The following is an 18549-nucleotide window of genomic DNA, read 5'->3' as shown; positions in this document are numbered from 1 at the left end:
GTGGTAAAGTGGTGGTTGTGGCATTTAGGGGTGAAATATCTCTGCATTCACAGACTACTTCAAAAAAAATTTTTTTTTATGCAGTAGCTTTGCTTTTTGGAGTTTTATTTTCTGATTCTAAAAGTAAAATGCTCATTGAAAATAATTTAGTAAAACAGAAAATTTGGGAGGAGAAAATAGAAATCAGCCTTAATTCTAACATTCCGATATAGTTTTTCAAAGCCTTTTTCAGTGTGACTAGTTTTAAAACTGTGTAGAGAAGGCTTCTATGTCTTTCTTTTTTTTAGGTCAAGTAGCAAGGACACTTCTATTTTATTTTGGGATCCGAGTAAATGAAAGATCCCGGTATCTCTCAGGATAATACTCCGATGATAAATAAATATTTGACTTCTTAATATCTGTTGCATATTGCCAGTTCCCTACTTCTGGAATAGAACATAAATATATGATACTTTAAAGACCTCTCACTCTTCCTCAATCTATTTAGGCCCTGAAGAACTGTACGATAGATAGATTTCAAGAATATACTGGAGTTTTTTCTCAGAACAGGTATGATTTCTTAGCAAGCATAATTCAGTACAACCTTATATTACTGCATCAAGATTTATAAAAGGTCTTGGAATATGTATGGAGTAGGATAAATAGTTGTTGGGACATCATATCATTTTAGGATTGACTGTATAAGATGATATATCCCATAGGTTAAATTAATCTCTTTAAAAAGAGATTTAAACTTGAATGCTTCACATGGCAGTAATTTTCCATCTTTCTGGATTTTCGCACTCCTAGGATTTTTCAATAGTGTATGTCTATCCATGGTTTAAAACATCACTTTATTTTTTAAAACTATGCTTTTCTGCATAGTTTTTCAGACATCATTACAAAAAATATCCTAGAAAATGGAAGTTTTCTTGTGATTTATTAGAATCTTTCAACTAATTTTCTATCTTAAAGTCAAATTCAATAAACTTCTGGAATACCTTTAGATAGTCCATAAAGAGTACATTGAAAGAAAAATTTGTATCCTTAGTCATTGATATTGAATTCTTTTTCCCCCCGTCTTTATAGAAATATAATAGACAATTGTTTGTTTTTACATTGTACAATTCAATGAGTTTTTTCAGTTATAGTTGGCATCCAATAATATATCAGTTTATGTTGTATAGCATAGTGATCAGAGATCTACGTAACTCACAGAGCGATCGCCCCACTAAAACTAGTACCCTTTTTCCTCCTTACATATTTATTACGACATTATTAACCATCTTCTCCATGCTACACTCTTCATCTCGATGTCTATTCTACAACTATCCACTTGCACCTCTTAATCCCTTTGCCTTTTTTTTTTTGTTGTTGTTGTTGTTGCTGTTGTTGTTGATTTTGTTCTTTAGATTCCATATGTATATGAAATCACGTGGTATTTGTCTTTCTCTATCCAACCCATTTCATTTGGCGCAATACCTGCTAGGTCTATCAAGGCAATATCTTTTTCCATCTCCTTTTAGTTTGCGGGTGTCTTTTAATCTGACATGAATCTCTTGTAGGTTTCTTAACATTGAAACAAAACTGCCTTGTAGAATGCTGCAGAAAACTTGTCTTCATTAGTTGCAGCAAAGGTGGCATTTCTGGACAAAGATCTGAGTGTGTGATTCAGGCACTGTCAGAGGTGGCTAGAGGGGGAGTGACTCCCTGCTCAAATGAGATGACCCGTGAGTCTCATCAAAATCCCATTTGGCACCAAAATAACCTTCTTAACAGTCATGGTTCCTCCTTCTCTTCCTTCTAGGCCTGAAATTCACTGGCCAGTTCGCACAGGATAGCTTGCCAAGGCAGATGAACACATGGGATTTGATTCTAGGTATGTAGAATTTCTAGAATCCGGACTGGAAAACCAATTTTGCTATTTTGTAGCCAAACCATTGGAGAAAGGAAAAATTCAGAAGGCTGTTCCTGAGCTGCTGGTTCGTTGCTCTTTTGGGGAGATGAGAACATGGAACTGAAGGAAGGGCCCAGAGCCTGTCCCAGGCTCTCAGGCTGGGAGAAGGTTAAAGAAGGGAGGATAAGAGGTGCCCTCATGGCCGGTGGGCAAGGTTGGGCAGGACCCTTGGCAATCTCTGGTCAGTCTGGCAGGAGGGATATGGATGGCACTATTGTACTGGGAAGGACTAAGACTCTTCTTTCTGTCCCAACTCCCCCCCCACACACACACTTCTTGGTTCAGCTTAGGCAAGGAACACTCCTAGGCAGTTAGTTAACTTCCAGTTGACAAGAGATACAGTAAAAAGATCTTCGAGGCAGGAAATCTCAAATACACAGGATGTTAAATGAGAATGTTTGTGTATTTGCTTCCCTAATCTTTAATCTTCTTCTTAAAAATTTCTTGTAATTTTAGAAAAAGCCCATACATATTTCTGATTGTTATTTTAAAGCACTCAATTTAGGGACTTCAGAGAGTTCTTTATTATTTACTCACATGACTTCTGAACTTAGGGCCACAAGACCCCTTAGATAGAGTTCAATGTTACTTGCTAGATGCAGAGTAATTCCTGTGGAATTATCTATATATTGAATAATATACTTCCAGCAAGAAAACCACCCAGGTAACTACTACAGAGTTAGCCCTCTGATTCATGGTATGGATATATGACTTAAATAGAATAGGGGAAAGATAATTTAGCTAAATTGCATCTATTTTTAAATTGCCATCAGTCATGCTTGAGAATTATGGGAGTTTCTTTTTTTTGCAATTAAGGATGCCTCTTTCTCTTTTCCTATTTAAATAATGTATTACTAAATTATTTAGGAAATGATTACTGCACTGCTACCATCTAGTGGACAATTAATGCAATTAATCATTCTGTGGCTTGACAACTTCCAAACAAAGGGTTGTTACTTAATAGGATTCTTTTTGTACTATTTTCTGTCACATAGTATCATTTAATTTTTTTTTTATTGAAGTAATGTTGGTTAACAACATTATATAAATTTTAGGTTTACAACATTATAATAAGATATCTGTATACTCTATTGTGTGCTCTTTTGGTGGTGGCTACACAATAGATTTTTTTTTTTTTAGAATTCTTTGAGTAGAACGCTGTTATAGATATTTCAACATATTATCCTAGATATGGAATCCTATTTTCCTTGAATCCACATAGTAAACGATGAACTAGCACTTTGTTCTATGATTTTAAAATAAGAGATGCTCCCAAATTATAACTAAATACATATTATATTTTAAAATTGAACTTTATACTATGCTCTCCAACATTAGCATGTTCAGTTCTAATTCGAGAAAACTTCAAATCATGGAGTGATTTTGGGTACAGCCAGGGCTTCTGGCATCCTCTTGGTTTACTTCCAATCTGCTTTCCATTCCTTAGCCTCGTTGGTGTTTTAAAACTGATCATGTCATTTACAACTTAATGTCTTTAATGGCTTTTCATTGTTCCTAGACCAATGTTCCAAATTCTTGACATGACTTCTAAGCTCTGCCTGATATGGTCCCCACCTCGATCCTCAGCTTCTACAAGTGCCCTTCTCTCCCCAAGTCTCTAAGTTCCACTCTCTCTGACTCTCTTCCTTCAGGTTCTAAATAGTCACAGGGCCTAGAAGGGGTGCTCCCTTCATCCAGCTAATTGTGACCTGTTCTTCAGATTTCAGCACTTCCTGAAAGAGCCTTCTTTCCCACATCGGGTGGGTAGACTTTCTATATATTCTCTGTGGGTAGTTTTCCAACACTTGTTTAACGTAAATTAAATCGCAAATTATTAAATAATAAGTTAAATAGCTAATTATTTGTTTCATGTCTGCCTTGTATAACCACCACTGAGGGCAGAACTATTATCTTTCTTTTTCATTGCTCTGTCCTCAATTGCTAAGTGCAGAGTAGACCGCTCATAACATAACTTGAATGAACTGAGATGAAAGATAAACCAAGGTGGGGCCTTTTCACCTATACTGAGTTTTGCAATCTTAAATTTCCCCTCACATTTCTTCATTCTCGCAAGCCCGACATTGTAACTCATGCACCTCTGTACTCTGCCAGAGTGTTGGCCAATCCCCCAAGGACTTTAGCTTCTATATGGCTCACCTGCATCTTTACCTGTGCACAGCTTGTTTAGTCATTCATTCAATCATTTTTTTCCCCAGAGAAGTAGGCAATCTATCAAGTTTTCCAATTATAATGATTCATGTTTATTAGGACAAATATTAAAAGATCTAAGTAATTTAATAGACCCAGAAGCTTAAAAGAAGGATTGGGATCTGGCAACATCCAGGCAAATGAAACTTAGAATTCGGGATAGAAAAGAAATGAAGTGTGAGCATTTTGAAATAAGGCTCTCAGCATTCTTGACTAGTACAGGTGTTCCAGGACATAGCTGGCAATGTGCTTGATTGCCAGCATCGTCTCCTCACAGGTTGGCCGGATCTGGGATTCAGGAAGGGTAAAGCCATATTTGCCTTTATCCCGGAGTTCAAAGGTGAAGGAATATTTGATACCTTGGTCATAAGCCCAGTCGTCAGAGCCTCCGGCAGCAGGATCTGAAATGTGCAAACAGCAGAAAGAAATCTTTACATCTTGGGAGGAAATTTTTTAAAATGTCAACTTCCTTTTATAATCGTAGATGCTGTACTGTGCAAAATAATATAGGTAGGCCAGTTTGCCAGTAAACTGGATCACAAAAGATATGGGGGGCTATTTTTTTAAAAAATTAGTCCAATCTTATCTCTAAGCCTACTTTGTGGGAATGATGTGTTTAATGCCCTAGGAAGTATGTAATTTGTAATATATAAACTTCTCAGTGTATTCGTATGCTATGGTAAAATATGCTATCTAGTATGCAATTTGTTAAATATATAGATATAATTTCTGAGAAAAAAAATTGTATCTCCCAGGAAAATAAGGAAAGCTATGTGGTGATGGGTGAGAGGAGAAGACTCCAAACCTGCTGAAACTGCAGGATGAGGAAACTAGAGCACCTAGAGGGCAGGGCTGTATGTTCATTTCTGTTTCCTTAGGGTCTTGTATATGTTCTGGCACAAACTGGATATTCATTCAGTTATTCATTCAATAACAATTATAATGTCACTACCATATAGCTTATGTATTTTTATTTATTTTTTCATTCATTCATTCATTCATTCACTCATTCATTCAATCATTATCTATTTATTCAGTCAACAATTGTACAGTCCCCCGAGCAGCAGGCTGTGTGGGCTTACCTCTGGAAATGTCAGGACAAGCAAAAGATGCCTTACAAAGGCTTACAGTATAATGAAAAATTAAACCTCATTGAAATAGTTTGAATAAAATATACAAGAATTTCACAATGTATGGATAGATGGGGAATTTTTACCAGAACCCCTCAAGAAAATAATGTATTCCATCTGATTCAGAGCAGTTTTAAATAGGACCAGAATGTAGAAAACTGTATTCTGTATAAAGCTGTAAAAAAAAAAAAAAAAAAAAAAAAAAGCCTCAGGTTTGGAGCCTCTCCATCTGCAATAGAGGCCTCTTGGTGACAGGATTGGGCTTTTTCCCTTGTATTTTTAGTCCTTTCAGAACTGGGGCAGAAAGAAATCATGCAAAGGCAAAGGAAAATATAGGTAGAAACTGAAAACAGAACCTGCAGAATGTGAAATCTAAACTCTCTAGCATCCAAGGCTCTACGGTCTAGCCCCAACCTAATGCTCCTTGCTGTGTGTCTCTTGTCACTTGTCTGCACACACTGAGTGACCTGTCAAGAGGGACTGGTTTGAGCCTGAAGTAGCCCTCGCACTGCAGTCTTTTAGCCAGGAAAACACTCCTTCTTATGCTTTCCTCAAGCAACTGTCCTTCCAGATAAAGCTTCTGTGTCATCATTCTGGGAAGTCATCCCTGACACTGTGGGCTGGGTTGTTTAGTTGTTGGGTGTGCTCTTTCCTTGTGCATCCTTCTGTCCCAGCACTTACATAGCTATGCTCATTTTTCCTGCTTCTCTACTGTGAGTTCTTTGGAGACAGTGCTGATCTCCTTCCTTCCCTTTCTCCTTTCCTCTTGCCTGCTCTCCATCTTTCCTTTCTTCCCTAGTGCACATAGTAGGTGCTCAATAGATGTTTACAGAGAGCAAATGTTTCTGTGGGTTGAGATGGATATTTCTCTCTCTTTTTTTTCTGAATAGAAAACTGATGACAAATTTTACAAAAAAATTCACTGTCTGGCAAAAGCCATATGCTTTAAATGATCAGAAAAGAAAAGGCTCTGGGAACCGTTTTTCGCCTTTTTCGGCATGTGGTCTCTGCACAGTGCTGAAGCCAAGACTCACAGATTGTTGAAGCTCCTGGGCCATATGTGTACTTGGTGCCGTACAGTGTGGCAAGTTCTTTCACAGTAGCTTCAGCCAGAGCATTCTGCAAAAGAACCAGCAGTAAGTGAATAAATAAATAAAAGCACTCACTGACAAGCAAACAAATACATTATTTTTAAGACATTGAAGATGTGTAAGTCATAATTCATGTTAGCATTTTATACTTATTCAGCGCCCATTCCAATTTTTCCAGCTAATTTAGTCATGCAATCCAGGTGATTTCCATGAAGGGATGTCTTCCCTAACCCCGCAAGCCGTCACTCTGAGCTACCCTCTTTCACATACAGAATGTGTCATATTGTGTCAACACCATTTGCTGGCCTCTGAGTTCTCAGTGACTTTTCTGTCTTTTATCTCTGTTTCCCTAGGGTCTAGTTTAGGGCCTTAGTGTTTGTCTAGTAACTATTTGTTAAAACTCTGAAGACGGTTAGCTCTCTTGTTACCCTATTATTTGAGAATTAGGTCCTTCATTTATTTTAAATTGTTGTAGTAAAGTATGAGTCCTAGGAATAAGTTTTGTTTTAGTAAGAGGACAATATTTTACTTCATTTTTTTTTATTTACATAGAAATTAGTTGGTCTTTTTTTTTTTTTTGCTGGATTTCTTATTTAAGCTTGTTAAACTTTTTTTTAAAACTTTAATTAAGGCTGGAGGAATGAGGGTATAGTGATTGTAACTGTCCCACGTATCACATTTATTGACATAGTATAATGTCACTGTGTGTTAAAAGTTTAGGTTATGTCTAAGGATTAATTTAGAGCATGTATCTTATCTAGAATGTGTAAGAGAAAAGCAGGCGGCAAAGCAGTCTTTATGATTGTGTGAAGAGGTCGTTTATCTATTATAGGCAAACAAACACAAATCAAATGCAGACAACCCCCAACAAAAAACAAAAACTAGCTGGAAATGTGGCAGGTTATAAAGCCAGGATAAAGTTGTGACAGAATTATGGAGGTCGGGGCACGAGCATTATCTTCTACATGTGAGAATGACTGAATAGTCAATGCAACACTCAGTGCCAGTGTAGAAATACTTAAGAATTGTGGGTTCCAAGGATGAGGGGAAGTTTCAGCTCGGAAGATTTTTAGACTGAATAATTAGAGAAAACTGATTCTATTTCAAAATGCAGAACATTTGAATTCTAGAATTAAAAAGCAGCAAGTATTAACTTATGCGTATTTTTTTTTCTTAGAAGTAGCATCACCCTCTCAACAGACCTGCCACCCGCCAGCCTCCTGCACTCAGTTCCTCAAGGAGACAGGCTCCTCCCTACATAGTAAAAGCCCTGACATCTGCTTTCTTAAATGAGTCACATGAAAAGCAAGGACTGCTTAGGCTGTCTGGGGAATACCGATTTTGAAAACTGATTGTTTACCACAGGAAAATAAGTCACAATTCATCCTGGTTATGGAACTAGCTATCTTTCATACTTTGGCATTATACTTATGTCTTGTACATATGCTTGGAAAACTGTGAGGTTGGTGATGAAATCAGAATAATTTTATTTTTACAGATAGCAACTTCTCTTAGTTCTTTTTCTAATAAAACCAGTTTAGTAGAAGCTTATGTAAAATTGATGAGGGCACATTTGTAAGACTTCCAAAGACTTAATGCTTTACCAACAAAGTGGTAAATTAAACAATTTAAAAAGAATAATAAAATTTAAATTATGATTTTTCTAGTTTGATCCACTGAAATGATGCAATCAGTTTTTTGGAACTAACTTATTCTCAGAGTTTTGGGTCAGTAACTTGAAAATTTTAGGATTTCACTTTCCTTTTCTCCAAACTGGTAAACTAATTTGTGCTTTCTCTTACTGCACAAACTCTTTATTGTCATGACCCGCAGGTATAGTTCCTGTTGTCTGGTCTTATTCTGACCAGCACACTAGAGCTGGTTCTTCTCGCCACCCTTTAGTGTAGGGTCTAACGCCAATTAGAATAGGCATAATCTACAAACATTGTATTATGTTCAGAGTAGATTTAAAATCATCTTTTAAAGATGTGAAACATGGTAAGGTACTGACCCTTTGATAGGCAATCAGTATGTTTTTACTATTCGACAATGTCTTTAACTTGCCATTATCCAAGGATGTCTCTAATTCATTATTTTTCCCCATAAGGCAGAACCTTTGATCCTTAAAAACTTTTATTGTTTCCCTAGTTACCTTCTTCAGGCTTTTCTTCAGTTCTGCCCCTCCCCCACACCTTAACCTTGAATTACTCCTTTTATTTAGCAGAAATGATTCTAATAAGTTCCAGAGATCTAAGGTACAGCATTATGACTGTAGTTAGCAGAGCTGTGTTGAGTACTTGAAAGCTGCTATAAGAGCTTTAATGTTCTCACCATAACAACAACAACAACAAACTAATAATCGTGTGAGGTAAAGGATGTGTTAACTAACATGGTAAGCATTTCACAATATATACATGTACCAAATCATCATATTGTACACCTTGAGCTTACACAATATTATATATCAATTATATCTCAATTAAAGCTGGGAAAAAGAAGATATCTGATTTTTCAGGATTAGTTCTAAATGTGAAAAGTTGTGAAGACTAGAGAAGATTTAAGACAAGAAGATCATTGTCATCTGTTGAGCTCTTGTGGTCAGTTGACCTTTAAGTCTCTCAATATATTTATTGGTGTAACATAATATTTAAGTTATTCTACAAAACTTCAGGGGCCTACTCATGATCTGTCACCTCTTTTGACTTAAGCAACTTATCAATTTAGTTATAACTACCATTTGGGCCACATAAAAATGTTCCATTTGCCTTTCCTATATGTGGTAACCAAGCGCTTTCTAAGCCTCATTGGCATCTTTTGGAAACAGTTCCTCTTTCTTTGATACCGAAGCAATATCTAAGATTGATGTTATCTTAAAACTGCTGCCGTTTTGTTTCTGTCACTGGTGCACATTGCGGGAATTTGTAGTTCGTGCCTCAGCTTTGGCTCTCCTTGTCCTCTGTTGCTCTCTCATCTGGATGTATAAAGCATCACTCATCCAATGAATGCCACCTCATCACCACATCTTTCAGTGTTTCTCACCTTCTATTGAAGGTAAGTCTCCTTTCTTGGCATAAAGAGTCCCTCCCTTCTTTCTCAGGCTGCATCACTTGCTGGGTATCCCCATGTTCCTTCCAAGCTAGGTTTTCCTGAGCTCATCCTGTACACCCTTCCCTGAGCCTTCCCTGACTCTCCTTACCTTATTCTCCCTTTGTTGGAATCCCCTTTCTTTGTTCACATGGAGAATTCTATTGTTCTTTGAGATTCAGTTTTAGTATCATCTTTTTTGCGAAGCTGCCCTAACTCTCTTAGGGAGCATTTAGTCCCCTCTTTTGTGAGGGCTCACACCTCTATCAGAGTTTCTATCACTCTATGCTGTAATCAATATATATATATATATATATATATATATATATATATATATATATATTTGCATATTTGCATTTATTTCCCCCCTCCCATCCCAGGGGAACTTCTTATGAGAAAAGATTCTTAACTAGTCATTTTGTATCCTCAGCACCTAGCACATGGTTGCTTGAGTGAGTATTATTTTAGGACTTCAGGGCGTTAAAGATGGGCCTGATTGGATGTGTTTGCAGAGTGCTGAGCTCTGCAAAAGATGAACTATAACCCACCTGTGTGGAGATTGGGAATGCTCGTGAGGTGGGTGGCAGTACCATGTAGTGATAATCGACGGGTTGCCACATTTAGACATTGACCTCTGTTGTTCACTTTACTTATTTCTATTAATTTTTTAAAATGAAATCCATAGACCCTTTCTCTCAGTCCCTCAAAGCCAAGACACAAAAATGTCAGAACAGACATTAATCAACCAAAATATCATGTTTTAAATTCCAATTATCTGAACAAAAACCCCTGGAATCAGTGTGGGTCTTTTCTTTTGAAGAGTTCAAATACTTTCACAAATGTTACTCATTTATCTTCCCAATGTTATCTGTCCACATTTCATCGACACAGAATTTTCTAACAGAATGGAATGCCATGGAGGATAGCATGCTCAGTGGGAATGTTTCAACCAAGCTAGGTGGCTGACCCCTGCCAGGAATAGGAGAGAGAGAGGCAATTCCTGCATTTGCTCAAATGTTAGAGTGGTAACTCCTTTCCTTTGCTTGGCTCTGTAAAAATGGACTAAGACAGCTGACTAAAGACTCACAGAAGCAATAGCACGTCAGAGAATGTGATCTACATCTTGAAAAACTCCAGTTAATGACACTTTCTATACAACCTGTCATTTGAGGGACATCTTATATCCTTGCTCAATGGGTTCAGAATAAGAACTAACATTTACATAAACCTTAGACTCTACAAAGAGCTCTTGATAAGAGCTAGATATTTTTATCCCCATTTTACAGATAAAAGAATTGAAACTCAGAGAGGATAAAAGAACTTTCTCAAGGGCACGCAGCCCTGGTAAGTGGCTGACTTGAGCTAGGTTCTTCTTGCTTTAAATCCTGTGCTCTTTTTTGCTTTTTCTTGTGGCCTTCAAATACTTCAAATGAAGTGTTGCTGGAGCTGGTTTTACCAATTGTAAAGAACAGAAGGAAGCTAAATATAAATCAGCCTTAGAGAAAACTTTGCTTTCAGTCAAGGCCAAACATGGCCAGCCTTTATTAATCCTTAGATATGAGTTTCCTACCACGTCTTATGCATGTTCTCTTTTGTCGCATGTTTTCTTAAAAAGAGGCCTTGGTTAGAGAGCAAAAGACAGAGAGAATCTAAAATGTCACATCTAACTCAAAGCCCAAGAGACAAAAGACCAACTAGTGTAATGGTTCCATAGGCTCTGAGCTCCAGGGGGCTGGTGAGATGAATAAGATGAGGGTGTTTTTTAACACTGACCTGTGTTCCCAGGCACATGTGATCAGGAAGCCCCTGTCTCATGACCATGCTCATGGTCCTCATTGCAGCCTCCATATACACAGCCAGTGTCATGACAGGGTGGGCTGCCTCTTCTAATCCTCACTGGTCCATTATTACAGTGCAAAAAAACAAAAGCCCCAAACGGACTTGGAGGATAAACCAATTTAAAGGAAATTTTCTTCAGAACTTTGTTTCTAACCTGAAGTCCTGAGTTTAACCACCCCTCTGGGTGGATGCTTGTGATAATGGAAGCATCAAAATGATCTTTAACTGCAGTTTCCTTCCTCTGTCCTGTGATAACCGGTAACTTACACCAAGGGACTAATGAGGAATTTAACTTTTATAATTGCGGTGCAAAAGGAGAAGTCTGCAAGGCCTACAAGCAGGCCCTGAGGAGAGAGCCTTTGGGACTTGAAAAAACAAATATATTTCTGAGAAAAAGAAAGAAGGTAAACAAGCACAGCTCTCAGAAAAAGGCAGGGAGTTAGGGGAAAGCTTGGCTTAAGAGAGAAGGGCCTGCCTATCTCGGCAGAGCCCATGGGGAGTGTGGGAATGTTTTCACTGATGTAAACCAAATTTTTTCTTTGGCTGATCTACAGACATATTTTTAAGCTCTTTAAAATTCAAGGAGAATGTGAAGCATGAGTCAGCTGAAATTTTAAAGTCCAGATAATTTTTTTATCTGGAAGTGGTGCTTCTTCCAAATAAAGCTTAAAAAATAGATGGGCAAGTACAGGGTCTCTTGAACTTCAAATTTGTAGAACATTGTAACCTATTTGTGAGGAGGGTGTAAGATTCTGTGAAAGTCAGGTACTTTTGGCTAGGAATATGACTCTGTTCTTATCTTTGTTTATAGCAGAATTTCTTAATTTCAGCACTCTTGACCTGTGGGCTAGATAATTCTTTGTTGTGGAACTGTCCTGTGCACCTTAGGATGTTTATCAGCATCCCCTGGCCTCTGCCCACCAGATGCCAGTACTACTCCCACAGTTACAACAACTAAAAACGTCTCCCCAACATTGCTGGATGTCCTCTAGGGTCAGGAAGGGGGCAAAATTAGGAGAAAGGAAAGCCAGATAAAGAATGTAATTATGGTAAAAAGAGTATATTTTATAAAAAAATAAAAATAAAAAAGGAAGAGAACTGGCTTTAAAGGTGCTCTGAATCCTTTTTTTTTTTTTTATTGATAATAGTGCAATTGTCCCCTAAACACTGCTTCTAGTTCATTCTTGCCAGAATTATCCCTATCATCAGGGTTGCCAGATTTAGCAAAAAATATAGGATACTCAGTTAAATTTAAATTTCAGATAAACAAAGAATACTTTTTCAATATAAGTCTGTCTCATGCGAGACAGACTTATACTGAAATACACTCTTTCCTTCCTTTGCCTTCCAAATTCTGCCCATCCTTCAAGGTTCAGAACAAATTGTATCTGCTCTCTATAACCTTCACTGAATAGCTGAATCACATACTGCTATGTCCCTGCCCTGAATTCCTATAACAGTGCCTAGTTGGAAACGCCCATTCTGTACTCCTCTTGAATGGTATCTGATACCTGAGTCTTGCCATTTCAATAAGCTCCTATGTTCTCAATCGCAGGAATCATGTTATGCTGAACATTTAATAGGTGCTTGGTGAAATTTCTGGTAACTGCCTGATGAACAATACTGACCAGGCCCCATAGGAGAATTCTTACAGGCCCAGAAGTCACTCAAAATGTATTAATGGTAAATCAGCAACCAGTTTCTCTAATCAAAGAAATTCTGCAATTGTCACTTAATTTTTGTTGTTGTTGTTGTTTTTAAGTGAAATGAGAAATTCTGAGAAAATTCCTGAAGCAAATGTTTTGTGGCTCAAGTCCTGTGTGCCTTAGCTGCTGGTAGCTTGTCTGACAGTGGGACTGCGGCCTTGCTACTCTTATTAGTCGGGGACATGGTGACAGCTGTGATTGGGTGTGCACATGGCCCTCCAATTGTTGACTTCCTAATCACAATATTGCTTCCCTCTGAATTTTATGTTTATCTCTACCTAATCAGAGTCTTGTTTTATACTCACATGTTTGAGTGGAGCAGTGGATTTCTATCTTGGTGGCTCATTAACTAAGCTGCAATTAAGAGGTAGTGAAGTATCACTAGACTGGAATGCGTTAGACTTTAGAAATAGATTTCTATCTTTTGGTCAAGTTTAATACTTTTTCAGAAAGACTGACCCCTTTCTCCTGGTTAATGAATACATATCTATGGAAGTACAGGCTGGAACCATAAAGACTGGGCCCTGAGAAGTCAGGCATCTAAATTCTTAGCAAATGTCCAGGGACAGATTTATGAAAGACTTTATCTGATGAATGTTCTTCTGCAAAACAGCTACATGAGGTACGAACATAGAACATGGCCACATAAATAGGTGTGTTTGTCTTTGGAAATTGGGGCAGCCTAGGAAATTCTTCGAGATCCACTGGTTCTAGGCCCTAGGCTGCCTCTACTACTGCTGTTGGCTTAACCAGCAGTTGTCTTGGCTGAAAAATGAGAAAACAGAACGGAGAAATTCCAAAATTTCTAACTGAAAATTTCTGGGCTTCTAATGCAGATATGTGGTGTAAGATGCATGCTCTGGATCTTCATCTTTATATGTAGAGTGCACATCAGCTTTTCATTGGTCAGTTTGGGGAGTGGGTCAAGATATCTTGTTGATCTGTTATTATTCTGGATTCCTGCTTGAACTAAGAAGTGGTAAAATAATAATAACTATTATTAACAGTGTCATGTAGGCCTCTTTGTGGGGAAAGGTGGGCCAAAGATTGGGATCTTCTTCCTACTCGATAAATGCAAAGATATGGATAGGTTTGGGAGCCTTTTCACTTATGTCTCCTAGTTTTTATTTCTGAAGTAAAGAAGTCATACAATTCAATATTTCATTATCCTTTTACATTTTGGAAATGTAAGTATATTCTGTATCTGGGCCTTAAAACTTCCTTTGAAGATAGTGATACTTTATATTGAAAAAATCAACAGTGAGGAACTGGATAGTTTATGAAACCATTGGAAACTCACAGTGTACTTAGTATTCTTTCTTTAAATAATATAGTATGTGGAAAAGTGGATTGCAAACTGGAAAGCATTATGCAAGTAAGATACTATTATGATTCCTCATACTTTTTACTGATTCGCTGAAGATATATTTTTTGATAGCCTTCTTTGTAATCTATGATATTACTTCTGTTTTTCTACTTAATTGTTTTTTTTTTTTTTTTTTTTTGCATTTCTACCTCTGCCTTTCTGTCCTCTGAAGGTCGTTTCATTATATGAGCAACTATTAGGCAATCTACATGTAAGATATTTCAGAAATGAAGCCGCAAAAATTTTCATCATGACTCAGATATCAGAAGATTGCTACTTATGATATGTTCTAGATTTGGGTCAAGAATGCTAATATAAGTACAGAATAATTTCCTTCAACCTAGAGTCTTATTCTCTTTGAAGCATTAATTTTTGCTACAAAAATAATCGTATAAACTTTATAAGTATGAAGAGAAATAGGAATTATATATGCATATATAGAATACATATGCCAAATTTTGTATGAGTCAAAATCTGCTTTGCGTTTCTTTAAGAATATTCTGACTTAAATCATGTGGTATGCCCAGAATTTATCCTCGTAATCTTCTTCTGCTCTTTATTTTCTGCCATACAATCACACTTTTCTGAGAATTAATATGGAGGCACTAGATTTGGATGAAACATTCACCTTTCTAGATCAAGACTTTTACTTTTTCCCCTTGATAACCTCATAACAAATGAAAACCATGAAAAAACTAATGTTTTTTTCTTTGAGAAACTCAAACTCTCTTTTGTCTATCCAAATATCTGTAATAACACTACAGTTATCAGTTTTTCTAGCAAAATGTGCTTAGGAAGTAAGTGATTTGGAATTATACAAAATAATAAAAAGATTAAAAGGATTTGTAGTTATTCAAAAGATTTAAGTTGCTTTGGGTTGCCAAATGAAATTCAGACCCCCAGGGAATTACATAATCAAATAACATTTACTAGTGGCATTTATATTTCTTTAAAGATGCTAGACAAAAGTTTAATCATAAAAAATTATTGGAAATTAAAGTAACTTTTAAATTAACTAAAGTGATGTAAGTAAATTAAGTTTTGCATTTTAGTCACTTATTTAACTCTGGATAAGATAAGGTTCTATGAGTATAAAAATAAGATTTGTTCTCTGGTTTGTACTTTTTTGAGAATAGATTATGAATATTTTCCTTTTATATAATTCTGCTTATTCCACTTCTTTGCCAATTAGAATTTAAAAACAATTTCAGAAGACAAGATTTATAATATCTTTTTTACTATTACCTCTTTTCTTGATTTTAAATGAAGAGGTGATTCTTAGAGAACAGTATCAGTGGCTCACTTTCTGCTGGAATGGCTTCACACCACTTGGGGCAAATGTGAATTGGTCCACTAAACCCACTAATTCTGAGTCGTGGGTCTTTTCCTGCATAAAACTCTCATAAGCAGTAGCAAAAATTATTCAGCGTATTCTAAAGATAGAACTTATTTGATTCTTTTTTTAAAAAGGATAATCTTTAGACTTTTAGAGTAGTCCAGATACTGTGTTGTTATTGTATGGAGCCAATGGAATGACAAAGCTTTTCATTGCTAAAAGGGCTTACATTGATTCTCAAAATAAGAAAAGGTATTGAAACCTTGTGAGGCTGTTCAATCAAAGTACACGTTGAGCTTTTCTGTTAGCATTAGTCTTTTAGAATTTATGTTTAAAACTGGTTGCTATTAAGCAAACTGGATATTGGTTATTGTTACTTAATATGGTTTACAATTTTGGTTTTACTATTTGACTTATTAACTCATTAGTGCTTAGTTTGTGTGGCTTTGTCTTTTTCTCTTCTGATGTGGTACAATTTAAACATAGTCACACAAATTAAGCAAACAACATAAACCACAGCCTGTCCTCTGGTGGCCAACAATCTAGGACTGGAGTGAGAAGCTAACCACACCCATTCCTGGGACTGAAGGTCTGTGAGTGCCCACTGGGGACAATGACAGACCGAGTATAACTGAAAAACTGCAATATTTAATGGTTCCAACTAATGATGTTTTCTTTTGTGTTTTGGCTACAAATAGAGAAAAAGGGAAACTTTTTGGAAAATAGTATTTTTTTAAAGGACTTGGCCAACTGACAATTAACAATCATTTTTCTAAGTGGTTGACTTATTTTTTCATTTTGTTCTTCACAAAATATTTACAGCATTACAAATTTTATTTGGTCTCCGAACAACTGAATCTGAAAGTACAAAACAACAGTTACTGGGTTTTCAAATTTATGTATTTAGGTCAGCCAAATATCTGTGTCATTGTCTAAGTGGAATACTTTTCTGTTATCTATCTATCTATCTATCTATCTATCTATCTATCTATCTATTTATTTATTGCATAACTCGAATGCTTTAAATCTTAATCTTGTTCTTTTAGATCAGGTCCCAACTTCTGGCAGCCAGATGTTTCATAAATTAAAAAAAAAAGAAATAGTTTGAAGAATTCAAACCTTATTTAAAAGAATTATGCATTGATGTATGGTATTTGATAATGTGAATGTTATAAAACTCATTTAGCTTTTAATGTTATTATATCTTGATTTTCCAACAAGATTGCTAGTTTTTTGAGTGAGGAATACTTAAATTTCTTTGCATTATTTCCTATATCTAGTAAGGACCCATCACTCATTTGTTCATTGATTGATTTACTTCTGTGTCTCACTTAATCAAACAGTGAAATAAGCAATTTTAGGATCTCATCACTTCCCCAGTGTCAACCAAATGTGCCACGTTCCTAATGACATCTGCCATGCTCTGCCTATGTCAAATCTAGCTCAGGGCAATTGACAAAATCAACTTTCTGATTAAGATAATGTATGAAATGAAGAACTTTGATGATCCCAGATGCATCTGAAATCATCATGTGAGTCAGTATTGTAGTGAAGCAGGAGGAAGAACTATTGTCTTTTTGAAGATTAATGAATAAACCACAAGAGGACCATTCCCTACATCAAAATAATATTTCTTTTCGCTAATTTATCTAGTCGATTTCAGATTCTTTGTAATGGAACTTCCGGAAATTGTTCTTATAGTTTTTTTTAAGAAAAATAATTTAAAAATTTCAACAGTGAAATACTATTTCTACTGTCACGACTACTTACCAACTCAGCATTATTCTCTGTGAGTTTGTAATCATAAGAATAAGGATAAAGCAGCATCTGGGAGTATGAGTGGATTGTCAGATATGCTTTGATGGAAGCGAGGTTTTTGCGGATGAAATCAGCTAAGGCCTTGGTCTCTTTTTCAGACTCTGCAGCAGGTCCACAGTAAGTTTCATCACAAGGCTTCTTGGAGGCTCCAATTTCTGAAGAAAAATACATTATTGTTAGTGGTAAATGGTCTTCACAAAAAAGTTCTCACAAGGCATGTTTCAGACTTTCAAATCAGAGAGTTAAAAACAAGTGGTTTTCACAGGACTACTCATAATCATCCTCCTATATGTATACATTTAGTCACGAGATTAGGGTAGTAAGTTTTTAAGTTAACAGGGTAAAAAGTTGCATGTGAAATCACCAATGTTTTCCTATGTAGTATTATATAATTAGGTCAATGTAGTGTAAGAAAATTAATCAGTATGGGACAAAATATTATCCATGAGAAATTTTTTGTGCTATTGTAATTATTTTCTGAGCATCTCATCACAATTTTATCCAAATAACTGTTTAACGATGGTCTCCTCTAAATTGTATATTCCACAAGCAGTAGAAGAAAGTCTGGCTTTTTCTGTCTTATGTGTCCAGCATCTAGCACAGCTGGGAACACAACAGAGCACATAATACATATTTATCGACTGAAGAAATAAACTGTTTATTGTCTATGTTTTCAGAAGTTAGAATTCTAAAATATAAAAGTTTATATTTTTCTTGTTTTAGACAAGAAAAAGTCATCCCTAACTTACTAGAAATAGGTCTTACCCTCATATCCTACTAACTTTAAAAAATAGTTATTGCCATCATTATTTCAAAGGAAGTGAGTACATACATTCTTTAAAAGACTTTCATTTTGTTTTTTAAAGTTTTTCTGTGTTATTTTTCCTCCCATGCTTCTCAACAGACAGACACATGCAAAATGGTTAGCTGGATACTTACCGCACCAACCAGCATTAAAATTTCTGTTGGGGTCTGTGCCGATGCAGCCAGTTCCAGCATGAGTGGAGCGGGTCTTTCTCCACATTCGGTTCTGAA

General features: G+C 36.3%; 1 protein-coding gene across 1 annotated transcript in view; it reads right to left on the bottom strand.

Annotated features, from left to right (window-relative positions):
• Positions 1 to 4173: 4173 nt before the first annotated feature.
• The window catches only part of CPB1 (carboxypeptidase B1), a 30833-nt gene continuing 16457 nt past the window's right edge, over positions 4174 to 18549 (bottom strand). Inside the window, exons 8-11 of the mRNA XM_016150086.2 lie at positions 18454 to 18544; positions 17467 to 17669; positions 6309 to 6393; positions 4174 to 4545 (exon numbers count right to left, since the gene is read on the bottom strand). Of these exons, the coding sequence (XP_016005572.2) occupies positions 4358 to 4545; positions 6309 to 6393; positions 17467 to 17669; positions 18454 to 18544 (567 nt within the window). The 3' untranslated portion in view covers positions 4174 to 4357. The remainder of the gene's footprint in view (positions 4546 to 6308; positions 6394 to 17466; positions 17670 to 18453; positions 18545 to 18549) is intronic.

The sequence above is a fragment of the Rousettus aegyptiacus genome, unplaced genomic scaffold (assembly GCF_014176215.1).
Source record: "Rousettus aegyptiacus isolate mRouAeg1 unplaced genomic scaffold, mRouAeg1.p scaffold_m13_p_4, whole genome shotgun sequence".
Taxonomy (NCBI): Eukaryota; Metazoa; Chordata; class Mammalia; order Chiroptera; family Pteropodidae; genus Rousettus; species Rousettus aegyptiacus.
Note: the sequence above shows the minus strand (reverse complement) of the source record. Positions and strands in the feature narration are given on the sequence as shown.